At 49.4% G+C, this 23,422-nt stretch overlaps 5 protein-coding genes across 5 annotated transcripts; 3 read left to right on the top strand and 2 right to left on the bottom strand.

Moving 5' to 3' along the window:
* Positions 1–496: 496 nt before the first annotated feature.
* Positions 497–1,502, top strand: Asppvi_001342 (uncharacterized protein; the record flags this gene model as incomplete). Its single annotated transcript, XM_043297639.1, has 6 exons — positions 497–501; positions 691–1,054; positions 1,129–1,176; positions 1,232–1,264; positions 1,315–1,398; positions 1,461–1,502. The coding sequence occupies 6 exons, from the start codon at positions 497–499 to the stop codon at positions 1,500–1,502; spliced, it is 576 nt and encodes a 191-aa protein (XP_043153574.1).
* Positions 1,503–2,811: 1,309 nt separating this feature from the next.
* Positions 2,812–4,683, top strand: Asppvi_001341 (purine-cytosine permease family protein; the record flags this gene model as incomplete). Its single annotated transcript, XM_043297638.1, has 6 exons — positions 2,812–3,270; positions 3,334–3,487; positions 3,539–3,611; positions 3,661–3,774; positions 3,840–4,545; positions 4,600–4,683. 6 exons carry the CDS (start codon positions 2,812–2,814, stop codon positions 4,681–4,683), a joined length of 1,590 nt encoding a protein of 529 aa, XP_043153573.1.
* A 770-nt stretch (positions 4,684–5,453) lies between these two features.
* Asppvi_001340 (uncharacterized protein) lies at positions 5,454–8,290 on the bottom strand (the record flags this gene model as incomplete). Its single annotated transcript, XM_043297637.1, has 8 exons — positions 5,454–5,536; positions 5,625–5,715; positions 5,796–5,896; positions 5,983–6,141; positions 6,377–6,427; positions 6,578–6,965; positions 7,228–7,293; positions 7,361–8,290. The coding sequence occupies 8 exons, from the start codon at positions 8,288–8,290 to the stop codon at positions 5,454–5,456; spliced, it is 1,869 nt and encodes a 622-aa protein (XP_043153572.1).
* A 3,273-nt stretch (positions 8,291–11,563) lies between these two features.
* Positions 11,564–18,625, bottom strand: prp8 (U4/U6-U5 snRNP complex subunit PRP8; the record flags this gene model as incomplete). The annotated part of the gene is made up of 1 exon (XM_043297636.1): positions 11,564–18,625. The coding sequence occupies one exon, from the start codon at positions 18,623–18,625 to the stop codon at positions 11,564–11,566; it is 7,062 nt and encodes a 2,353-aa protein (XP_043153571.1).
* A 485-nt stretch (positions 18,626–19,110) lies between these two features.
* On the top strand, positions 19,111–19,885 carry Asppvi_001338 (60S ribosomal protein eL34; the record flags this gene model as incomplete). Its single annotated transcript, XM_043297635.1, has 4 exons — positions 19,111–19,134; positions 19,201–19,214; positions 19,388–19,511; positions 19,694–19,885. The coding sequence occupies 4 exons, from the start codon at positions 19,111–19,113 to the stop codon at positions 19,883–19,885; spliced, it is 354 nt and encodes a 117-aa protein (XP_043153570.1).
* Between the last annotated feature and the right edge of the window lie 3,537 nt (positions 19,886–23,422).

Raw genomic sequence — 23,422 nt, 5'->3', positions numbered from 1 at the left:
AGTGTCTTATCATCATCGACTCCAGTCAACAACATCGAGTCAGTCCGTACTATTTTCAGCCAATGTATCCTAAGATGCTAGAGAACTACTCCTGTGACTGTGCCTAAACCTGTTTATACATCCCTCTCTCTTTCCCCTTCCCTCGCCTACTCTTCCCTCTGAACCCTCACTTTCTTACCCACTCCATCCCAGCACTCTCTTTTTTTGACTTAATCGCATACATACAGTACATGCATGCATGCATGTATCACCCTCCGGTCGCTCCTTTCTGCCCTTCGCTCATTTTCCCTCCTTCCTTTTCTGCGGCGCTACCGCCACACTGTGGGATGCGCCCGTGTCATCACCGCGTCTAGTGTAACAAAAAGAGCCCACTTCCCTAGACTTGACGGCCAATCTACACAAACTCCTGTCAGTAGCAGATGTGCTAATCTCCTAAGCATGTGTATTGACAGATGAATCGTCGCAGCGTGACTGGGACAGCGGCGTATCTTCCAACATGTCGTAAGTGCCCTTTTCTTGTCCTGCGCCGCAGCAGAAGACCTTTCTTTCCCTTTCCGTGTACTCCATATACATGGGATATACATGTGCATGCTATAAGCGTATTTCTCTTGGAACACTCCCCGCTCATGGCGGGAAAAGGTGCACGTCTCACTTACTAACCTTGAGTCTCTTCCTTCTCTTTTGGACCAGGTCGCCTCCAACATCCAAGCGCATCAAGACATCTGTCTCCACCAGCGTACCACCACAACTCCTAACACAGCAACAAATCAACCCTTTCCAGAGAGTCCCTGCTTACGAGGGCATTCCTATACCTCCTGCTCAGGTGGCGCCTCAGAACTCCCGCAAACGCCGCGCTTCACCCCAGTCAAGTGCCACAGCAACCATGGCTGCACCAGTCACTTCTGCTTCGGCGGATGCAACGCAAAACCCCCAAAGTGCCCCAGAAGCGGCTCCAAAAAAGAAAGGACGGACCAATACGCCCTGGACGGCGGAGGAAGAACAGAGACTCAAGACGATGCGCGACGCGGGTCGCAGCTGGAGCGAGATTGCCAAGGTTCGTCCCCATGGTCTACCTCATATTGATAAAACTGGCGTCGCTGATTCTTTGCTCCTTTACGTACCCTGCAGACCTTTCCCACCCGAACTGAGGGGAGTGTGAAAAAGCACTGGTACAAGGTTGGGCGTGTCCTCACTCCCATGGGCTCGGACATGATACTCACATCGGACACAGGATATGCATTATGCTGAGTTCGCGGAAGAAGAGGTACTGCCTGTCAGATTATTGGATGATCTTTGCGCGTTGACACCATTCAGTCCGTTGCCCTACGGGAGGCAATAAAAGAATACGAGGCCAACAAGTGGAAGGTCATCGGACAGAAAGTTGGAAAGCCCGCCAAAGTTAGTCACCTCTTCCTCCAACTTGCATGGTGTCCAACTCCTAAATCATTGTGTATAAACAGGCATGCGAGCAATATGCGAAGGAGCATTTTAAGAATCTTTGATGGTGATATGACATTCAACGACGTGACGATTTTCATGCAGGGTAATGATTGCAACTCTCTACATATCGAAATCAGAGCTTCGCGGTGGGCACACAGAGCGCATGACATGGAAACAAGGTTTAGGAACGGCACAGGTTCATGGAGTTCGTCATTTTTCATTTGTCCAGTCTATGTTCTTCGTTTCGTTGGGTTTCCTTTCGGCCGTGCTCTTCTACTGTCACTATACGCCCTTGACTTCACTTGTTTATTTTCGATCAAATGCATTTCTCCACCAAGGTGATGCATGTGCTAGATTCAATGTGATTGCTTAAGACATCCCGAGCCACACGTGCCTATCAAGCCGTCCCTGTTTCAATCCCTTTTGCTTAACAATATGATCATACTTCGCGCTACCAAGACGATAATGTATATGTAGGGCTTGGACGGCCCAAGCTCTCCGAGGGCTGATCGTTGAGGGTTCCGCGATAATAGATGTAGAGCCGACAACTACCTGTCTCGCTTATCTGATACTTTATCTGTTATTTATCGTGTACTTTCAAATTTCGATCCGTCGCCCCGTTAAGGATGACTTTTGCCAAGGCCCGAAGGGCGGAGACCAGGAAAGACGTTTTCGAGGTTGAAAAAAGTTTCCCGCGGCGGGAAACAAATACTTGGAGAAGCCTTCCTCGGATACCCGCTCATTTTCTTTGTCTCTGTTCTCTTCTTTTCTTTTCACCTTACTCGTGGTACCCATCATTGTGTCGATCGAACTTTGTCAGAGAGGGAAGAGACTTGCGCTTGCGCTCATTGGCATATCGATCGAGTTCCCCACATATTACTCGGTAGTAGTTCGCTCCATCATTGTGTGGAGACAAACCTTTATCGGAGCAAAACTCGCTGACTCAAAAGATCCTCCGCTCCATCACCAGGTCATCGAGTGTCACACCGGTTCGATCTCCATTGGGCCCAGAAGCAACATTCCAGTACATCTCTCCTGTCTTCTTAAATCTGCAACAAATAGCTTTCAAGCCTATCATGAAGACGAGTAGCCTGGTTTTGTCTATCGATCAAGGTATCTAGATAATCTACCTGCATGAAGACCGGTGTTCGGCTCCAGCGTTGCGTTTCACATATCCTCTGGTGGCCATTGTCGCTAGTCGCATTGTCAGATTGTCGTCAGTGGTCCCTGGATGCATGTGGCGTCGCTGTTGTCGTTCTGAGATTATACGGTTGAACTTGATCTGGATAATTCCAGCGAAAGGACTCATGCGCGCTTCTTTGAGCTTCTAGCCCTTTCAATCGTATTTAATACTAACTCAAGAGTAACAGCATGTCGTCTGAAATCGCGAATCCCTCGCTAGGGATGCACTCCGAAAAGGAGCCTTCGGGCTTCCGTTCTGAGGAGCAACCGACTCCTTATCATCACAAGAATGGTGAAAACCATAGCGAGAGCCCCAATGGCCGCGCTATCCCGTCCCGCGTGGGCACGTACCTTAGGAGGTTCGAGCAACAGCTCGTCGAGTATAACTTCGAGGCACGCGGAATCGAACGAGTGCATGAGGGTGAACGCATGAAAAAGCTCTCCTGGGTTTCCTACACCCAGGCGTTCCTGCTCTGGGTCTCGATCAATCTGGCCGCAAACAACATAACTCTGGGGATGTTGGGTCCTGTTGTTTATGGGCTCAGCTTCCTTGATTCGACGCTGTGTGCTGTTCTGGGTGCATTGCTTGGTTCTGTGGTGTCGTCGTGGATGGCTACTCGAGGACCTATCTCTGGAATCCGCACCATGGTATGTACTCGTCTCGCTTAAGTGTTTTGCGCGATAAGCCAGCTTTCTCTGACAGTTATGCAGGCTTTCGGGCGTTATGCAATGGGATGGTGGCCCAGCAAGATCATAGTGATTTTGAACTTGATCCAGATGCTCGGGTATTGCCTCATTGACTGCGTAGTCGGCGGCCAAATCTTGTCTGCTGTCTCGCCAAATGGGAATCTATCAGTTGCCGTTGGTGAGTAGCTTGTCATTTATTAATGGTTGTCCTTGAATTAACAAGTCGAAGGTATCGTGATCATAGCTCTTATAAGTTGGGTCGTTGCCACCTTTGGCATTGATGCCTTCCATTACTATGAGCGGTATGTAAAGCTTGGAAGAGTTGAACAAACAAAGACTGACCGTATCAAGCTACGCCTTCCTTCCTCAGTTGATCGTCGTCTGCGTCTTGTTCGGCGTCTCCGCCACGAAGTATGACCTGACAAGGCCATCGGTAGGAGATGCTCGCACAATCGTCGGGAACCGGTATGTTTCTGGAGTCCTTGTTTATATGCGGCGAAAAGATTTTTGTTCGAGTCTGACAGCATCAGGCTATCGTTCTTTTCGATTTGCGTGAGTGCTGCCATCACCTATGCTCCCCTGGCGGCAGACTTTTTCGTCTACTATCCAGAAGGAACCTCCAAGTTGGCCATCTTCTCCCTATCCTTGTCGGGCCTGATGGTCTCGTTCACCCTGGCCCTCCTCGCCGGTATTGGGCTCGCCTCCGGTATACCTTCCCACCTAGAATACAGCGCGGCATACGCAAAGGGTGCAGGCGCCCTCATCGTCGAAGGGTTCGGCCCTCTGCATGGATTCGGCAAGTTCTGCTCCGTAGTTGTCGCCCTCGGACTGATCGCCAATACCGTTGCCCCTACATACTCTGCGGGTGTCGACTTCCAAATCCTCGGCCGGTACGCGGAGAAGGTACCTCGCGCTATCTGGAACACCATTGGCGTGGTCATCTACATCGTCTGCGCGCTGGCGGGGCGGAGCCACCTATCCGAGATCTTCACCAACTTCCTCGCGCTTATGGGATACTGGGTCGCGATCTGGATCGCGATCATTCTCGAAGAGCACTTCATCTTCCGCTGGCGCAGCGGATACAACTGGTACGCCTGGAACGATCCGTCCAAGCTGCCCGTGGGCATTGCAGCCTTCATTGCATTCTTGGTCGGTTGGGCCGGTGCTGTCCTCTGCATGGCGCAGCTTTGGTATATCGGACCGCTTGCCAACTTGGTCGGGGAATCTGGCGCAGATGTGAGTGCCATCTCTGTTCTTCATGCGAGTAAACCCTCTTCTGACTTGCTACAGATGGGCAACTATGTGGGATTCACATGGGCCGCCCTCGTCTACCCTCCCCTACGGTACATTGAACTTCGCTGGCTCAAACGGTGAGTCTGCTGGTGACTTGGTACTTGAGCTACGACAAAACATTGTCACGGCCGAACAAATAGACATGCACGACTATAGAAGAGTAAAGACCGAGGAGAAGGTTTTATCGTGGGGATAATATTGAAAAGTTCTTTGTTGGATTCTTAATGCATACACGTCTATTCCTTAGCAATAATGCCATTGATGAGTTTTGGTTATGGATTGGATTGGTTCCGCCACCGAAATTTGTATGTTGCTGATGCCCAATTCATGTCGATCGCGCCATATGACTGGCATTTGCAGTCAAAGATCTATCTAGCCACAAACGAAAAGCACCGGGGTTTCGGGCTACTTCCGGTTCCCCGATACTCCCGTGGATCAGGCCATACTCCATAATCCGTACTAGGCCATGTCATGCCATTTAGCCATGGCTGCATGGGTCACGTCCTTCTCAAAGCTTGCGTAGACTTGACGGGTAAACAAAGTCCGGGAAGACAAGCTACAGTAAAGCAGTAGAGCTAGGAAGAAGAGAAAATCGACGCAAACAAACACCAATCACACTCCGTTCAATCAACTTCGACTATATTCTACAAAAAAAAGAAAAATCACAGGGAGGGGTCAACAGTGAAGATACAACCGCCTTAGACGCGTGACAAATAAACGGTCAAAAAGGCCTGAGGTGGGAATACTAGCTATTTGACGTTTGCTGTCTATCGTCCGTTCTTTTCTCCTAAATCTTTTCCGTGGAGTAACAGGCCACAGGACAATCGCACAATATTCGTAGCATGGAATATTTACCGGTACCAGTACTCAGGCTTGACGTAGTCGGCGAAGGTCTTGGGCTCCTCATGAGGGGGGTGGTGGCTGTGATGCTCGTCTGCAGACAAATATGTAAGGATCCGGAAAACAACGGAAAGGGACAATAGAAGGCGAGCAGAGATATGGAACAAGTAAAGGGGACTTACGAGCATGGGGGTCCTCCTCAGGCCCAACATACTCCAGCTTGACGACATTACCACACTCGCCGCAGCGCTCAATGGGACGATCACGAGATACCTATGGTGAGAGAGAAGATATGTCTTAGCCATCTGCGCAATTTGAGAGCTCAAAGAAGCCCCGAAGCGTGCAATACTTACCGTCAGCCAGACGACGTGGTGAGAGTCTGCGGGGTATCCAGTGCAACCGGCGTACTGCTCGTCACCAGCGCTCTTGACAATGATGGGGTTGTCAAGAGTTCCTAATCACGCAAATTTCGTTAGCCTCGATTCAAACGCGCGGCACGCTGCTCACACGATTCAATTTAATGCAAGCGGATCTGCATACCCTTTCTGGAAGCATCGAGGGGTCTCATGTCGAAGATGTCAATGCCCTGCATCTTCCCAACAAGTTCCAGACGCTCAAGACCGGTGGCCTGCTCGATGTCTGAAGGGACGGTGCCGGGCTTAGCACCCGGGGCAATGAGGTCCTCTTCACCCTTGATATCTGCAAAGTAAACATAAAGTGTCAGCACAATGCTTTGTTCACAGTAGGTGTTGTAGCCGAGGGAAAGTCAACGAAACCCAGTATGACGAAAATGCAAGAATGAGACCGAGAACGAGTCCAGCGACACATTGCATAGCACAAATAGGTAGCTCTCGACAGGAAAAATGATTGGCATTTTCGAAATTCTCGTAATGTTGCATGACAGGGGCCCGGACGGATCGTCTTTATCACCAACCTTCAAAAGGAAGAATCTTGCCCTCCTTCTTCACCTCATACTTCTTGTTGCCTAAAACACGAAAAAGCCCAATGTTAGCCGGAGTACCATGCAGCATTGTCGACAAAGTGATTATCGATTGCCTTGTGCAGACTCAATTGGGCCACGCAAGGGACGATGGTGTCATAGAGGTGGTGCTGGCCATTTATTGGGTTCACGTACAGCGGACGACCGAGGAGGAAAAAGGACGAGCAGCAATGGCTCTGACGGGGGCGCGCCTTGCAAGGGCGAAAGCTGTGCGTTGGAGGAACATTGTCCTGGACAATTGATGGTATCGCAGCTGGACGAGTGGAGGGAGGAGGGTTGGTGGAGAGGGAGTTTGGAGGTTCGAGGTGAGTTTGAAGCCGTTTCGGCCCGCTGACAACTGGAGCACCTGACTGAGAGCCGCCCAAACCTCCCGAGTGGTGCGCTGCGTCTTACTCAGCAAGCCCAGATGATTGGCTGCGGAGCTTCTACGGTGCAACACAAATACCAGTATAGCATTCCTTCCCTTTCCGGTAATCTTCTTAGGGCTTAGGGTAAATATAACTGCGTCGCGGCATTGCAGCACCTGGGGTCCAAAAGACTGTTCTAATCCCTATAATACAGGTATATACACAATGTTGTATAATCATCTTTCCATAGCCAGCCATGGTTTTCCTTCAACCATCCGTCGCTTAAGGGGAAAAAGAGAAATCCAAAAAAGAAGTAGGAAATCCCACGCGTCACTGACCATTCCCATCTTCGTGTATCCTATATGACATCCATCAAAACATTCGTCACAGCTGAGACGCCTTTTCTCGACAAGCTGCTGGAGTAAAGCCATTGCCGACCTTCCCTGCGATTATTCGCCATCGATCATTCTCGTACTCTTGTATCGCACGCTGTAGTCGTTGAACCTAAACATGCATCAGTTAGTACGTCAATGGTTCCTTTGATATGTTGATCTCATAATGTAATGCTTACCATCTCATCCGTCCATGTTACATCCTTGGCCTTCAGCTTGGTACAGTAACGAACTTGCAGCGTGCCACTCGTTCGACCAGGAAAGAAATCGGCAATTTGCTTCCACGTCAGGTTCTTGTTCTCTTTCAACTCAACCAGTAAGGCGTCCTCTTCTTGCGTAAATTTGAGTTTCGGGCCTCGAGGCCTGGGAGCCGGATCAGGCATCCCCGGTTGGCCCACCACGCTTGGTGGACCAGAGGGAATAGGAGATGTTTCCACATTCATGCCATGCCGCTCTGCAGAGTGAAGCGATGCCTGCGGGGGTAGACGATGGTGGTGGTGTTGTTGGGGCAGCGCCATCGACTCAGGCGGCCCGAATCCATGGCTCGACATCGGTTGATGATGATGGTGGTGGTGATGGTGGTGTTGTTGTTGTTGTTGTTGCGTTTGCTGTTGCTGTTGATGGTGTGCTTGTTGCTGTGAAGAATCGCCTTGGACAGAAAAGAGCATCCCTGGGGATTGTGCCGTCTCTGTAGATGCCTGCGTGGAAAGCGCTGACAAGCGCGGGCGGACTCCATGGTCGCTGTAGTCGCCCTCGCCTTCCGCCTCGGAATGGTGTCGCTTCTTGCCGCGTTGAACTGGTGGGATCTCGAAGGTGGCAGGGGTATACTGCATCGGAAGCTGTCTAGGGAGCATGTGCGCTGGTGTGAGAACAACGGACTGGGAAATGTCAGGATTTGCTGCTGGGAGAACGGTCGTGCTTGMATGATGTTGCTCGTATGCCGTGCTGTTTGGGGTCCCCTGCGGGAACGGAGGGTTGGCCTCTTTATGACGTTGAAGATGCGAATGCTGCGTTTGGTAGGCGAGTGCGTTCTCATGCCCCTCTGGTTTAGCATGTTGGGCATAATCAAGAGCATAATCTCGGTACGGATCCGCCAGCGTCACAGACATACATCGGCTCTGCTAGGGCTCCGAAGCCCCGGCAGGCTATTCGACCTTTTGTTAAAAGCTTCGACACGGGATCTGACTGTATAGAAGATGACCGGAGCCTGGTTATTGCGACAAGTAGAAGGGGAACGCTTCGTTTATGTCGGAGGTTGCGATGCGAACGTTAGCTGATGCGAGGAGCTGCAACACGAGATGATTCCGCCATGCACAACGACAGGGAGACTCTCGAGTAAACCAGTCCTACCCTTGGCTGGTCGCCAGCGATGTGGTACGCGTTGATACGTGCTGATATGCGCTGACTGTCCCACTGGTCAATATGATGGAATATATCCAGATGATGATGAGCCGGGGGCGCGAATAGAAGCGTGTGATGCATATCGAGTCGAGAAATGTCCAGGGGCAGGAAGGGCCATTTAGGCCTTCTGTATCTGATGAAGGTCCAGGCTATAGGTTGCTTGGGGTGAACTTGGCAAATGGAAACAGCTTCCTCTTACCAGGGTACGTTGGCCAGTTGGGTCTCTGAAATGGAATGTTTTAAACTTGGTCGTCAACGCACTAAATGCGATGGGTCAGCTTTACCGAATCAAGGCAACGGATAGGCCAGACACAGAGCTCGACTGGCATCAGGGGAGATTAGTGTGAAAATGGGATTTTTTGAGGCGCTCCTTGTCCTTACTGAAGGTGCAAGGACACGGAGATAAAAGCAGGAGAAAAAGGAAATTACAAAGGCCGAGACAAGCTCAGATAAATCTCTCATAAGGCGCACACCCTGTTCGGTAATAGTGCGCGGCCTCTTTATGCCGGCCGACAATACAGATTAATGGATGCGAAGACACGAGAAATGTTCTAGAATGGAAAGGGTAATCGGATGGTAGAGAAGAGGCGGAGTTCCATTCATCACAGAATCGGCACAAGGAAAGAAAATCGCCCATTCGACGGATAACTGCGTTTCCAGTCAAGCTTACCTAGCTTGCAGATGGGACCTAAAGCATACAATGACGACTGTACTCCAACAAGGCAATTTTAAAAACTGGGAGGTTTATTTGCTCCGTGCCAGGCTGCCCGATTACTGCCAAAGTATGGCAGTTTCCGGGAAGGTTAAGAAGGCGAGAAGCAAACTGACAGCAACAATTAAGCCTGAAACACAGCGCTTGACAAAGAGAGTCTCACAGAGTCTCATATTTAGCTTCTTTGTCACCATGCATGTATGTCTACAGGATCAACAGGAGCGGAGACAGTCAAGCCCGCTTATACACCAAGGCTGGGCTAGGATAAACTAATGTTCACCTATTGGATACGAAAGAGGATGAGCAGGACGCTGGACGTCGGGTTAAGTGATTCACTCTAGATACCGACATGCCGTAGACTAGTTAGGCTGAAATAGCCAACGGCCCTGGTTGACCGTCGAGACAAGACAAGGCCGTACTTTGGGTGCCAGAAACTCCACTCAAAATGACAGGCCAATAAATGAGAAGGCGCTGAGCACATAGGAGTAGCCGGCGAAACTCCCACGAGGTAAGAGGGGGATGACAGAGTATCAGGACTACTAGCGCAAGGATGCTAGCTAGCTCATGGCTGGTGTTTAGTGGGCCGTGGCCCTGCCAGTTCCAGCCTAACGTTCTGACTCGAGTATAAGAGAACGATCCCGGTCTATAAATCCTGTAGGTCTCAAAAAACGGTGTGGACCTCGGGGTAATGTCACGAAATCAAGCTGCGAATGCCAGGCTCCGAATCTGTGATGGAGTAGGAGGTAATGCTGTCAAGCAGGAGATGTAGTATCTCACGCAGGCTAGTGTTTGTGACCTGAAAATGACCCACCGAAAGTTCCCTTTGTCTTATTTTCATCGACAATTTCCCTGCTTCTATTTGGAAGGATTTTCCTTTTTCTTTTCTTTTTTCTTTTTTTCCTTTTCCCTTTTTCGCCGGAACTGTTGTCAGAAACTAACAACGGCATACCCGAGTCCTCTGCGGAATAAGGTCGAGACCGTCAAACGACTGTCGAGTGAGCTTCCCCCGAGTTTATTCCGCTGTCTCTCTTAGAAATCAGAAATACCACTTGGATAAGAAGGGTAAGCCATCCCCGACTAACGGTCGGATTTCAATTGCCTAGTTTCCGAGATGGCTTGTGGTCCGTGTGCGTTCGTTGACTTGTGAGTTGTGACTCGTCGAGGGGATGTCAACCGTCGTTCTCACCAGCTTTATCTAAATCCGTCGAGATCGCCATCAACGTGGTGTTTTTGACGGGCAATCTGTGTGCGAAGTAAGCTAGACCCATCAGTTGATTAGAATCTGTCATAGCGTACATTGGTGGATATGATCGTAGTCTTTCGGCACGCTTTGCGATCGATGATTTCCACCCGTATCTCACTACTGTAACAGTGTTGGGCCGCATGCATTTTGACTTTGGTTCTAAAGTCCTTGAGGCGATGGTGAAACAGATTTTCGCTCTCGCAAAAGAAAACGCTAATGGTTGGCCAAGAAAAGGAAAATTGAGGTTGCTCGGTCCCCATGACTTAGGAGAAAGTTGAGGCCTACACCGGAGCCAACCGGGAGGAATGGCGTTAGTGTGTTCGAAAAGACTGAGCMAGAATGGGACATCAGGAAGCTGGGGGGTTGGGAAATGGCTGAGTTGCTTCGTAACTAGCCTGCTGGGTAGAAACATAGATAGGCAGGAAGAGGTGGTTGCCAATGTCGACCTAGCGTGGGTCCTGTTGGTGGGATGATCTGAAGCCATCGTCAAACAGTCAAACCATCTCCCAATTAAAGATGCTTCCAGCCCAGTCCAGTCTCGGGTCTGTCTACACTAGACTGCACCATCCGGTTTACCAATCCTTCTAAGCCCCGTATTAATTTTAAAGAAAGGATACTAGTCTCTACTCTCTAATCCATCTATGAAGCATAGTCAAACTGCTTATCAAGAATCAAGCAAACATCATACTCGATAGAACGAATCAAGTCTCAGAGCAGATCGACAATAGAATATAATCAACCAACTGATCATTGTACTAACTACTGTACATACATACAAGGCCTCAGTATTCATTTCAAGTTGTGGTCTGCATCGCATAAAGATGATCGTTCCTTGCTTTTCTGGCCATGGCTCAAATTATGTCGCCCTAAAAAACAGATCAATGGAGGAAAGAAAGCACTTCAGTCATGCTTTAAGAGTAAAAACAATGTGGAACATTTCAAGAAGGGGAAAGCGCCTCGAGAACAGGGACAGTAAGACAAGATAGAGAGAAAGAAAAGAAGGGAATCCCAACACCAGTACTTGCTTTAAGCGAAATTATCGGAACGATCAACCCAAATGTCCTCGAGTTCCGCGAAGTTCTGGAAATGCAAAGGACGATGTTTGTCGTCATAGAACCTCAACGGCGTATCAATCTTGACATAGACAGGTCGCTTTTCGACGCTGCCGAAAGAGCTTCCCATGAAGCTATAGTTCCACACATTATCTTCAGGGACCAGGAAGTATCCACGTATCTTGTCGCTCAGCAGCAGTTGGCATTTCTGACCCATGCTGGTCGAGAACCCTTGTGGTTGGTCAGATGTGGTGTCTTTGTTCTCAGCTCCCCACTTGTAACCCTGGGGCGTCAGCCCCCACGCTGCAAGGGAAACAGATCCAGGGGTGAATGACACTGTCATCGTAACGGTCTTCTTGTCCCACGAGGGGTGAGCATTCATCAACCGCGCATGCTGAGTCACATCCATAGCAGTCATGTAATGTGGCTCATTGCCAGAGATCGTGTGGATGACACCGAGAGGCTCAAGCCCGTTCAGATACTCATGCTGTGGCAACTGTTGGGGCAACTGAACATCTCGAGTATTTCCGACCTGCGGAATCATGACGATGGTTCGAATCTCCTTCACTTGGTCGTTATCAGGAGGAGAGCTACCGTAGAGGTATCCAGCAACCTGCACTCGAAGATCGGCAATAGTGATGAAGCGACGAAGGATGTTCTTGGGCATGATATAAGTGTATCCTTCCTCTGAAACATCATCTGACGAAATGTAGATATTGTTGGCCCTCGTGCGAAGATTCGATGTCGCAATTGCCCGTGTACGCCATTCCGTCTTCGAAGCAAACGACTGCTGTTCGTACTGAGAAGTGGTAGTGACAATGATTTCTTCACCGCGAACATTCTGCGTCTTCGTCGTGACAGCCGTGAGCTGCTTCGCTTCCTCCTGCTGCTTCTCAATTTCCGCGGCCTGCTGCCGCTGCAGTGAAGGCGCACTAATCTCCATACCAAGGATAATGTCTCGGACTTCGCTGCTCGTCAAACTCTGCACGTTCACATTGTTCTTCTTTCCATAATCGTTGAGAATCAAGTCACGAAGTTGCACTTCAACCTTGATCCAATCCTCGTCCGAGAGCGTAGGCCAGATGTGATGCTCTTGAGTAATGACTGTCTTGTCAGGTCTCAAGATGATCTTGGCCTTATCAATATTGACGTGCAGAGCTCGAAGAATAAGAATCAGTCGGGAGAAGGCGGTATACGGAGAGATGGACTTGAGCCATTCATCGTAGAGGTTGAAGAGTACCATTTGCGGTTCGGTTGCCCGCAAAATCATATCTGCCAGCTTCTCGACCTTCATGGCAGCCTGGAACGGCAACTGGAGCTCAGAGGCGCGGATTGAGATGTTGGGAAAGTCGAGCAGATGGACTTCAAGGGGATCCAGAAGACCCTTTCGAGTGACAATGAGCTGCTTAGGCTGTTCTTCCACAGGCAGGGACCGAATGAGTGCTGCAACTTCTTCTGCTGTCTTCCACTTCGCCAATTGGCCGAGACGCTTCTGACCTGCCCAAACACTAGTGTGAATGATCTTGAGGAACAACTGACCAGTCCGAGGATTGAAGATGAAGATGGCGCCGTTGATGGGCTTTGTGGTCAAGTTGCCTTCGAAGGTCTTGTGAATGGTGACACGGTAGACATTAGTATCGTCAATGAACAGTTGAATCTGTGGACTGAACAGTTCGGAGTAATTCTGAGAGTTGAGGAACTCCTGGTTGCTCTCAGACGCATACAACTGCAGACCCTTTCGAATACGCTCTCTTAGTACATACAAGGCAGGGTTTGCCTTCATGATCTTGGCCATGGCCTGCTGGATCAGAGTCTTCAAGCCAGGGAAGTATTGTCCGTATGCCGAATAGAGGTTGTATGCAAGATCAATACCGATCATGAGACCAGTGGCGGAAGGATAAATACTCATGCTATCGGTAGTGTAGTCGAGGTACTTGGCGCGGACATATCTCTCAATATCGTGAGAGTCGTAATCGCCGTATCTCAACTGCACATCAAGCCAGAACTTGTTGGTAGTGGTGGGCTCGTAGACGTCTTTGGTGTCGAACAGAATGGAAGGTCTGGTCACGTTCCACTTGTTTGTTGCGAAGAGCAGGATGTCTGCGCACGAACTGTTCATCTTGTAAGACTTACGTGGGTGAATAGTCTCCTTCTGGACAGCTTCGATGCCCAACTGCTCGAGTTCCTGATCAAACACCTGGCACAAGTCCATGACCACGGATTCGTGGATTTTCTGCCACAAGTGCGCACGGAAGATCTGAATCAAGGAAATTTTCAGAGTAGGGATCTTGCCGTGCAAGAAGATACCTGTGAGATCAAGCTGCACCTGGAAACCGACATAGACGTTGGCACGGTTGATGGTTGGGGACCACCACAAGGTGAATCGACGGTTAGGAATTTGATTCAAACCAGATCGCTGAGCATTTGTGAGCTTCTTAAATTTCATGCTTTCTTCGAAGCCGGATGCTCTTTCCCAAAAGAGACCCTCCCAAGATGGAAAAGCAGTTGCCTTGAACAAGGTGTGCTCGAGAATAGTCTCAACACCACCAAGTGCTTGGATGACATCTGTGCGGTAGGCGTTCAAGTTCCAGAGTTTACCGTCATGACGTTGGCTTGTCCACCAGAATGGATTGCTCTTCATCAGCTGGTACTGCTTGAACTCAGCTCTGAGACGGAAACCTTTATCGAAGCTGAGTGTGCTTCTATCCTTCTGGAAAAGAGTGTTGATACGAGGGAGACCACGATCCCAGCTATCTTCCAAGTCCTCCAAAGTCAGACGGCGATTTTGCTGCTGAGCTTCCATCCGCTTCTGAGAGTATTCCATCCAGACTCGCTGAGAGTCGATGAACTCGGCCTCCCATGGAATGATGTATCGGAAGATGTTAGGAATGAGGGTCTCCTCGTCATGTGACATACCCGCTCGGAAGTGAGTAATGCCGGTATCCGTCTGCTTCGACCACCGCTTGTCGCTGGCGGGAATCAAAATATGAGAACCCGAAATCATGCCCAGACCTCCCAATTCCTTTGGCGTGTAGAAGACCGCAGGAGGGAAACGCGAGGGCATCTTGGAGTTCAGACCAATCTTAACGCGAGTCTGAATCTTGGTCTCACATTTGACAATCGTGTCCAAGAGATTAACGGTGGAGACAGCAGCTTCACGATAGTACGTAAAGAGCGCGATAAGAGCGGTGTTCCACTTGTTGGCGATCTTGGTGAAGGTGGTTGAACCTGAGGACATGAGGATTTGCCGGATTCGGTTGTTGAATTTCTGAATGTCCTCCTCCGTTACTTGCAAGAAAGCATGGGCTGTGCGCTCCTTGGTGGTGTTGTCTACCAGAGACCACACACTGTCTTTGACCGAGAACTCCTCATTCTGATTGCGAATCTTTGGCAGAATACGGACCTCAAATCCACACATGGAGAACAGCAGGTTCGGGTTGTCCTTGCTGTACACGCTAGCAAAGGTATCATCCCATTCAATCGTCGTGATTGAGCGTGGCAGACGGTTCTTCAAGTCCCAGAACGCAGCGCGACCGAGATTAACATCGTGTCGCATCAGACGCATACGGCAATCACGCGGCCAGCACTTCTTGTTCTTATATCCAATGACGTTCTCAAAATTAGGGTCAGGATTCTCCGTCAGGAAGCGCTGAATAAGATCCCTGGACTCGTCGGCGTTGAATCTGAAGAAGACCCAGATCTTGTCGACGTAGCGAGTGTACAAACGAATGGGATGTCTTGTCTCTGTGGCACGATCTCTGAATTGCAAGAAGTCGTTGGGACTCTGCGGCGGCCCTGCCATCTCACTGGCTCTTTGCAATCCAAGGAGCAGCAGATCAATCATAAGACCATAATACTGGAAGACGAAACCGGAGAACTGCAGACCCCTGATCAATCCGTAGCTGTTGGTATGGTTCATATCCTTGTAGCTCAGCTGCACATTGTTCTTCGAGGTAATGTAGTCAGCCAAGTTGTGATCCATGATCAAACGTAGCAAACGATTCAAGAGAGTAAGATCAATCTTCTCATAGACCTTGGATAACTCCGTTTCGATCATGACGTTCGTCTCACCATCGGCAGTTTCCCAGACGTTGGACAAATTATTGATTCCCTGGGCCCACTTGTAGGTCAGCAGTGGAGGGACTTCAGAATCCGAGGGTTTGATCCAAGCTGGGAAGAGGTGGCGCTGCTCTGCCTGATACCAAAGGTACTGGTCCAGGTAGGCGTCCGTGATCTTCTCGATCGGCTCCACATCATAGACAGGGTTGATGTTGTTGTAATTGTCGTTCATATCGATTCCAACTTCCTTGAATGCTCTCTGCGTGAGCAGGAACCTCTTGATTCGGGCCAGCGTGGTTCCAGGAGAGTCGTATGCCTGTTCAATGAGAGCAAGTTCTTCTCGCTGACTCTGGTTCAGTCTACCCTTTACAGAGTAGGCCTCGCGGAGACGTTCGAGAGCAAGAATAAGAATCTTGGTGTCATGCTTGTACGAGACACTCGGGAATGGAATGGGTGAGAACTTGCGAGACTCGAGCCAGTGCACCATGGTTGTGTAAATCGCCACCGCTTCTTCCGAAGATACATAAGGACCATCCTTCAAGTAATTGTGCTGTCTCTCCTGCTCAGCCTTGAGCCAAAGTCGAGTCAGTCGACCAAGATTCTTCTTGGCAACAGTCTTATCCACGGTGGCACCGCGGCGAATACGTTCACGGTTGTAGTGCGCGACGGATATCCACCAATCGGCCTTGCTCTTCACATATCGCAAGATAATATTCTCGATAGGTGCTGGAAGCCCCGGCACCTTCCAGGGAATATTACTCTTCCAGCATCGCCATGCTTCAGACAGATGTTGTAGAACTGTGTTGACTTTGTTCTGTTTGATACCTTCGGGCATCATGTCCATCAGATCCGCCATGACGGAGGCTCGCAGTTCAAGATCGAAGTGCGACTCGACACGCTGCTTGGTGACAGTCTTGGCAACGCCCTTGCTATGACGACCCTCAAATTGACGAGAAAGCAAGTTTCCAAGCCATCTCTCAAGAAGAGGAATGATACCGCGCATGAAGAACAGCCAAACGCGCCAAGCAGGGGCCCAAAAACCGCAACCAGGACCTTTACCCACAGGGCCAGAGTTGAACCGGTAGTAGATCAAATGCTTCAGGTCCTTGCAGGAACGGATTTGATGCATCAACTTGTACTTGTAACGGTACATACCGGTCAACTGTCCAACATGGTTGAAAGCGTACAGAATGCCATCGGCCAATTGAAAAGCATCGATGTTACCCAGACGATATTGAACTTGCGCATCAACAATTAACTTTGTAAGGCGTAGAATCTCACGCATCAAGTGAAAAGCGTTACCGAAGCGGGACTTCTTTCGCTCCTTAGTGGTCAGTGTCTTAACTGGCTTCAAATTGAAGTTGTAGTCGAGATGTAGATAGGTCAAGTTCTTTCGGTGAATCAAGAGGTTGAGCATGTTGAAACCCTGGCGGCAAACCTGGAGACCAGCTTCAACCCAGTCGATCGTCGTCTGTTGGAAGAACTTGGTAGATTTCAGAGTCTTCAACAGATTTTGCTTATTCTGGGCCTTAGGCTTCTTCTTATGCAACTCATTGAGCACATACGTCTTGAGAAGCTTCTGATATGAGACTCGGACCTTCACAGGCTGGCCCTGGGGGCAATGCTCCAGGTACCACTGCTTGACGAGTGGCACGTCCTGCGCGCGCACCATCTTCCCTGATCTCTTATTGAACGGGTGAGGAGCCCACCACAGGGCGATCGCTGAGGCAGTATCAGGTGTGTACAGTTCCTCGTCAGCGAAGAAAGGCTTCACCTCCGGTGGGAGTTCAAAAAGATCGTCCTCGTTGTTCCCGGGTCCAAAGATCTCATCCTCATGACTGACCGTAATGTTCTTGGGGGCGACAGAGCGCGACGAAATGGGATTAATGACAGGGTCGAAGTAGAAAGCAGKAAGGTTAGGTTCGGTTCGGACGTAAACGACTTGAGGATGAGAATACCAGGAAACTTTCACGCTTCTCGGCAGGGTGTTATATAAGAAAGGGAAAGCGACTCTGTACTCCGTCCGGATGGGTGCTCGGAAGATGATGCGATCGATCGCGTTGAATTCACTGAAATCCTCGTCATTGGGGTCGATATCCTTGTACAAAGGCTCAAAACGTGGGCCACCGGGGATGGCAACGTTCAAGGCCTTTGCCGTAAGGAAACTGTTGAGATCAAACATGTGAAAGTAATTCTGGTCAACCACATCACTGAGCAACTGATGACTTAACCGGTAGAGAGTTGCCATCTGCGGAAGGGTCAAATTCCAGCTCTTGTAGCTTGGTCCATTGACATGAGGGGTATCAAGGAGCGGGCGGTGATCGTAGAACCACTCATACACGGGGGCATCTTCGGATTCGTCCAGCTCCATCTGGACCGGCTCCAAGGGCTCGACGTCTTCGATATTCTCTGACCACGATAGGGGAGGTTCCTCGTCATCGAAAGGGGGAAAGCGCATCCGCTTGAAATGTCTGCGGTCGCTCTTCTCTCGCCGCATACACACCCACATTGTAGCCCACTGAGCGTGGAAAACCGGTTCGATGACCCTCGGGGTCTCGTTCACGAGCGTAAGGCAGCCATTCACATGGTACAGCACCTTGACCTCACGAGCCGATTCCCAAGGCATGGGCATGTTCTCCAGCAGCTTCAGAACGGCGTGAGGCATGAACTTCAGCGCGCCGAGATAGCTGCGCTTCTCGTTGCTGAACTTCTTCTGTGATACGTCGCCAATATCTCTGACAATCTTCCGCAAGTGCTCTGGAGGCATGTCCGCCTTCTGTGTCTCAACAAACCCGCCTTTCCTCTTCTCTCCAAACCGATTGCGCTGCGTCCGCAGCCATTCGTTCTTCTTCTGAGCAAACTTTGCGACATTCGGATCCGCTGGGGGCTGGTATCCTGGCGGCGGCGGCGCCAAAGGCATGGAAGGAGGGGCTGCTGCACCCCATCCGGGGGGAGGGGGAGGAGGCAACGATGCCATGGTGATGGCGATTAATGAATGGAAGACGCTTTCGACCTAGCCGACTCTGATAATGGAGCAAAGTCGCGTCAAACCACGTCGAGAAAATTCATCAAACTCAAGACGAAAGCACCGACGGGACTTCACAAAAGTGATGATTATGAAGATATATTCGCGTTGAAAGGATGAAATGATAGCCCCGAAGAGAAAATCCCAACTCCCGAACGATCCCCTTCTCACAACGGGTGATGGAAGACGCTGTTCTGGCTCCTTTCTTGGTGATGGGCAAGCTTGAACAGAGGTGGCGGCTCTCCGTGGAAAGACGCTAGTCTGTATTGGGGTTAGCGCATGCTCGCCAAATTCGCGCTAGCGCGGCCTTCCAGGGCTCCGAGCGAAACCCACACAAATCCAGATGTCTTTGAGAATTCTACGAGGACAACGACGACAACCGACGACGCCGCCGCCAATCTCTTGACCACCGTTTCAGAGGTTCAAGGACAATCAAAATGGCCAACAACAGATTGCAATACGTGAGTTTTTTACACTGGAATATATTTCTTGCTTGGATGAAATACTGATTTCTTTTTTTTCTACAGCGGAGACGGAACCCGTACGTTTGAAATTTCCTCCCAAAGTTCACAATACTATGCCCCTGCGTCGCTTTCATTATCGGCATTGTTCGCTTCAATTCAGTGGCATATCGCATGATATTTGGCGCGACGAGACACATCAGTTCCGAATCTGCCCTTGAAAGCACGATATTGATAGGTTTTTGTTCTACAGGTACAACACGCGGTCCAACAAGGTCCGCATCATCAAGACTCCTGGCGGCGAGCTCCGTTACCTCCACATCAAGAAGAAGGGCACTGCTCCCAAGTGCGGTGACTGTGGCATCAAGCTCCCCGGCGTGAGTGCTCCCGAGTGAGATTCTGGCTAGCAAGTGGTCTTCTGTGCGCTTTTTTGGGTGTCTTCGATTGTACTGTCGTGTCGAGAGAGACAAGACAAGCTTGAGGAACGGAAAGCGCACATTTTGATCGCCTCTAGCCATGTGATAGGAAGATGAGCAGGATCACTGATTACAAGGCTTAGATTCCCGCCCTCCGCCCTCGTGAATACTCCCAGATCTCCCGGCCCAAGAAGACCGTCAGCCGTGCCTATGGTGGTTCTCGCTGCGCCGGTTGCGTCAAGGACCGTATTGTCCGTGCTTTCCTGATTGAGGAGCAGAAGATCGTCAAGAAGGTCCTCAAGGAGTCTCAGGAGAAGGCCGCTGGCAAGCGCTAAACGGATTACGTTTTGTTCTCGGTGTTGGTCCTTTTTTTAAAGTGGGAGCGAATGATATGGAAAAATTCAGCCGGGTACGGTTCTCTTAGAGATAAAAGATGAACAGACGCGGCTAGCATGCGAACCTTATATGGTCGTGGCTATCAATGAAATTTCATTCTCATCATGAGTTATCAGCTCTCCATGTCACAGTGTTGGTCTGCCCAGAGGGAACACGAGGTATCCAGCGATGAAATAATGGTTATGCTCATCAGAGAACCATTTCACTCTGTCCGCATGCGTAGCTTTCCACTTCTGCAGGCCGATCTCATTTGAAGATATCGTAGTTACGGATTACTCGTTAATCATTAAAAAATCGCTTCATTTACCTTAGCGCTCAAGTCATCTGCTCAGGGCTCAGATAGATATATTCTTGGTCATGCTTCAATGTTCACGGCAGGATTGCCAGCGTCAGCAATGTCTCACCATTCCGCGGTTATGGAGCCTGAATCATCAGGCACCAATTGCTGTCGAAAAATTTGTTGAAGAATTAAGCCATTGTGATGCAACATGCTTGCAATTTCTACTCAAAAGAAGAAAAGTTTCATGGACCCGGTCAGAAATATTGTCCAAGGGAAAATATATATATATATCAATGATATCAGGAAAAAGCATAGTTGTGTGGAAATGAGAGTCGGGCATGATAGTATATTTCTAGAAGAGGGTGCCTGTTTGTGCATGTACTAGGACCCGAAATCTACTGCTCCGGGTACCACCGTGCTACATTGGCAAAACGTGAAAGGAGGATCAGATTCTTCACGGCAGAAGTAACAATATCCTTCTCGAAGAGCGCACAGATGGATGAATGATGTGGGAGCTCCCTCCTTGTGATCCACGATACTAATCTACCATCATGATCACCATTTGACACTGCGACCATTAACCTGGTAGATTGCCTTTTTTTGACCTGTTAATTCGTAAGAATATGAAACTATGTACAAAATGTGGTAGATATACACGCTTTTATAGATTCATCACTGAACAAATCTTGTCATATATTTTTGACAATCCCTTTTTTCCCACGTCAAAGTACCTGCAAGTACCGAAACTGGGTGAATCCTGGTCGGTTATTAAGACGGCATGCAGCTAGCTAGCACATAGCTGAGGGTCTAACAAGGTGTCCCACTGTTGTGAAATCGACTGCTGTGGTGTAGATCTTTGGGAATCTGGCTGGAGAGAGTCGCTCCTCGATTCCGGGGGAGGGCCAATGGGCCCTGTCAAGAATGAGTCTAAGTCATGCATCTATCGTTTGAGGCTTTACGACCTTCCACTAATCGGCGTCTCTAAGGATCTATTTSGGACAGACGAAAGATGCTGAGTTGTAAGTCCGCCGTCCACGAGACATTCGACATAGTGCTCTATCAGTAGATAGAGTTTTGTACTGAAGCTGATCGACAGAGGAATGTCACCTGTCAATTATGTAACCAGCCATCGAAAGATCACACATGTATACCTTTTCGGCTCAGACACATGATGTACGTTGCTGTACAGATTACAACTGCTGTAGGCATCCTATGGAAGCGGTGTGGACGTCACTCAGTCCTTTTTTTCCGCTCTCCAGGTACCCGTGATGCTCGTGAGAACCTTCGGCACGAAAATCGGTCGTCAACCGGACTGGTAATGCGTGAAACCAGCTGTATCTGCATTCTGATACCAGAGGGGTCTATAATAGCATCCACGTAAGCATATCCCCAGCAGGGTGTAAAAAGAAAATCATATGCTCGGGGGTTGGCGGAAAGGGGGTTGGGTCCCCGATTGATCTGGAAATATTAGCAACTATTCTCTGCCATTGCGAGAGAGGTGAGAAATAAGTACGCACCGAATATAACCTAGTCTAGAGGCTGATATCGGATGTGCTGTTTGGGAAATGAATCCCTGCTGTGACAACCCCGGGCGTTAAGGTCCGGTTAGGACAGGTGGAAGGAGCATTCAGGCAACCCGCTCATAATTGTGAAGGCAACGAGCTAGTTCGAAGTGGAATCATGCTCTATTCTTTGATGAGAAGCATGCACCATGAGGAACATCCCATAAGCCCCAGTGACATGAAGCGGGAAACAATAATAAACCACATGATGCACAACAAAGAATGACAGGGAGGAAGACCGCGGTCTCTTTTACTCTTTTCATCTTGGATCTCAGATCACGGCGCTCAGGCCATGATACTGGTTCGTGGAGACGTAGAATTCATCAAGCACTTGGAATCGATCACCATACGGAGTATGCAGCCTACCAACAGAAGGTCTATGAGGATGTAAAAAGCGGCGCTTTTATCCTTATCCGTTTCTGTAGTTGTAGGACAATGGCTGGCTAGGCTGTATCTCGGCACCTCGCCCTCAAATAGACTACGTTCAAGCAGCTTAGAGTTCGGAGCGGGCCGCTATTTCTACAGAAAGCGTCCTTTTGGCTTCTCTTTGCAGCTCTGAAGGCATGAAGTAAGTGATTACTCATGGACATGAATGGATCGATTCACTTTGCTGAGTTTGAGTGGTGTCTATGCTTCAAGTTCCTGCAGGAAAAAGCAGTCCAACTTCGCAGATAAATAGAGAGTTACGGTAATTACTTGAGGAGTGTGTCATCATACCTAACACCTTGAATCTCATTGTCAGACGTTAAATGACCTTGATAGGTTGCCCATCCCTGGTGATCTGACGTGGATGCTCGTCTCAATCTCCTTTGTCCGGTACAATCCACGCCTGATAGAAAAAAAAAAAAGGGGACGGACATCTTACTTGAACCTTCGAATAACAGAGCACATGAGAAATAAAACCCCTCAAATCAAGCCCAGAGCGACTCAGAACCCACAGTGGTCACTCTGTCTGGCGCTGCCACTGCGCGCCATCGGGCTTGGCTGCGTTACAGTGGCATATTGACATTCATGAAGTCGACTGAGAGAGAGTGAGGGAGCTACATCCCGGTTCGAATCGGATGTGACAGGCTGACGGCATTAGACGTACATGAGACGTCAAACTCGAATTTCTAACATATGTAGACTCTATCTATATCTCTGTCTATCCTAGACGCCTGTCAGTTAGGCATTTGTAAGGTACTTTTGATTGTGCCTTCTAGCAAAGTTTAATTTTCTGCGCTAAAACGCCAATGGTACATGCTTAGGGTCATCTAGCGCGCTGGAGTTATTCGGTCTCTCGAGAGATGACTCGCCAGATCTTCGTCCCTTCAATCAGACGAACAAGATGACAACGCAGTCTCGTCTCGCCTCGTCTCTGGCGAAATGATGGATCATCCAACTGTCGAATCGACCCCACCACAGCCTTTACTTACATATTCCACATACCCATACATACGTACATGCACATCCTTGAAGCTGCCACCTTAGCTTCCTCTCATTATCGACTAGACGCCTTGCGTAGGTAATCACAAGGCAGAAACACCACCAGTCCCCCGACTTTATGGCTGGAAAATGAGCTCGAGGACGGCTGAATCTTCGGCCGAAATGGGTCGTTTCTGCCTCGTACTCTCTACCTGCATTATGTAGGAATA

Source organism: Aspergillus pseudoviridinutans, assembly GCF_018340605.1.
Source record: "Aspergillus pseudoviridinutans IFM 55266 DNA, scaffold_1, whole genome shotgun sequence".
Classification (NCBI taxonomy): Eukaryota; Fungi; Ascomycota; class Eurotiomycetes; order Eurotiales; family Aspergillaceae; genus Aspergillus; species Aspergillus pseudoviridinutans.
This window is presented reverse-complemented; position numbering and strand designations above follow the sequence as displayed.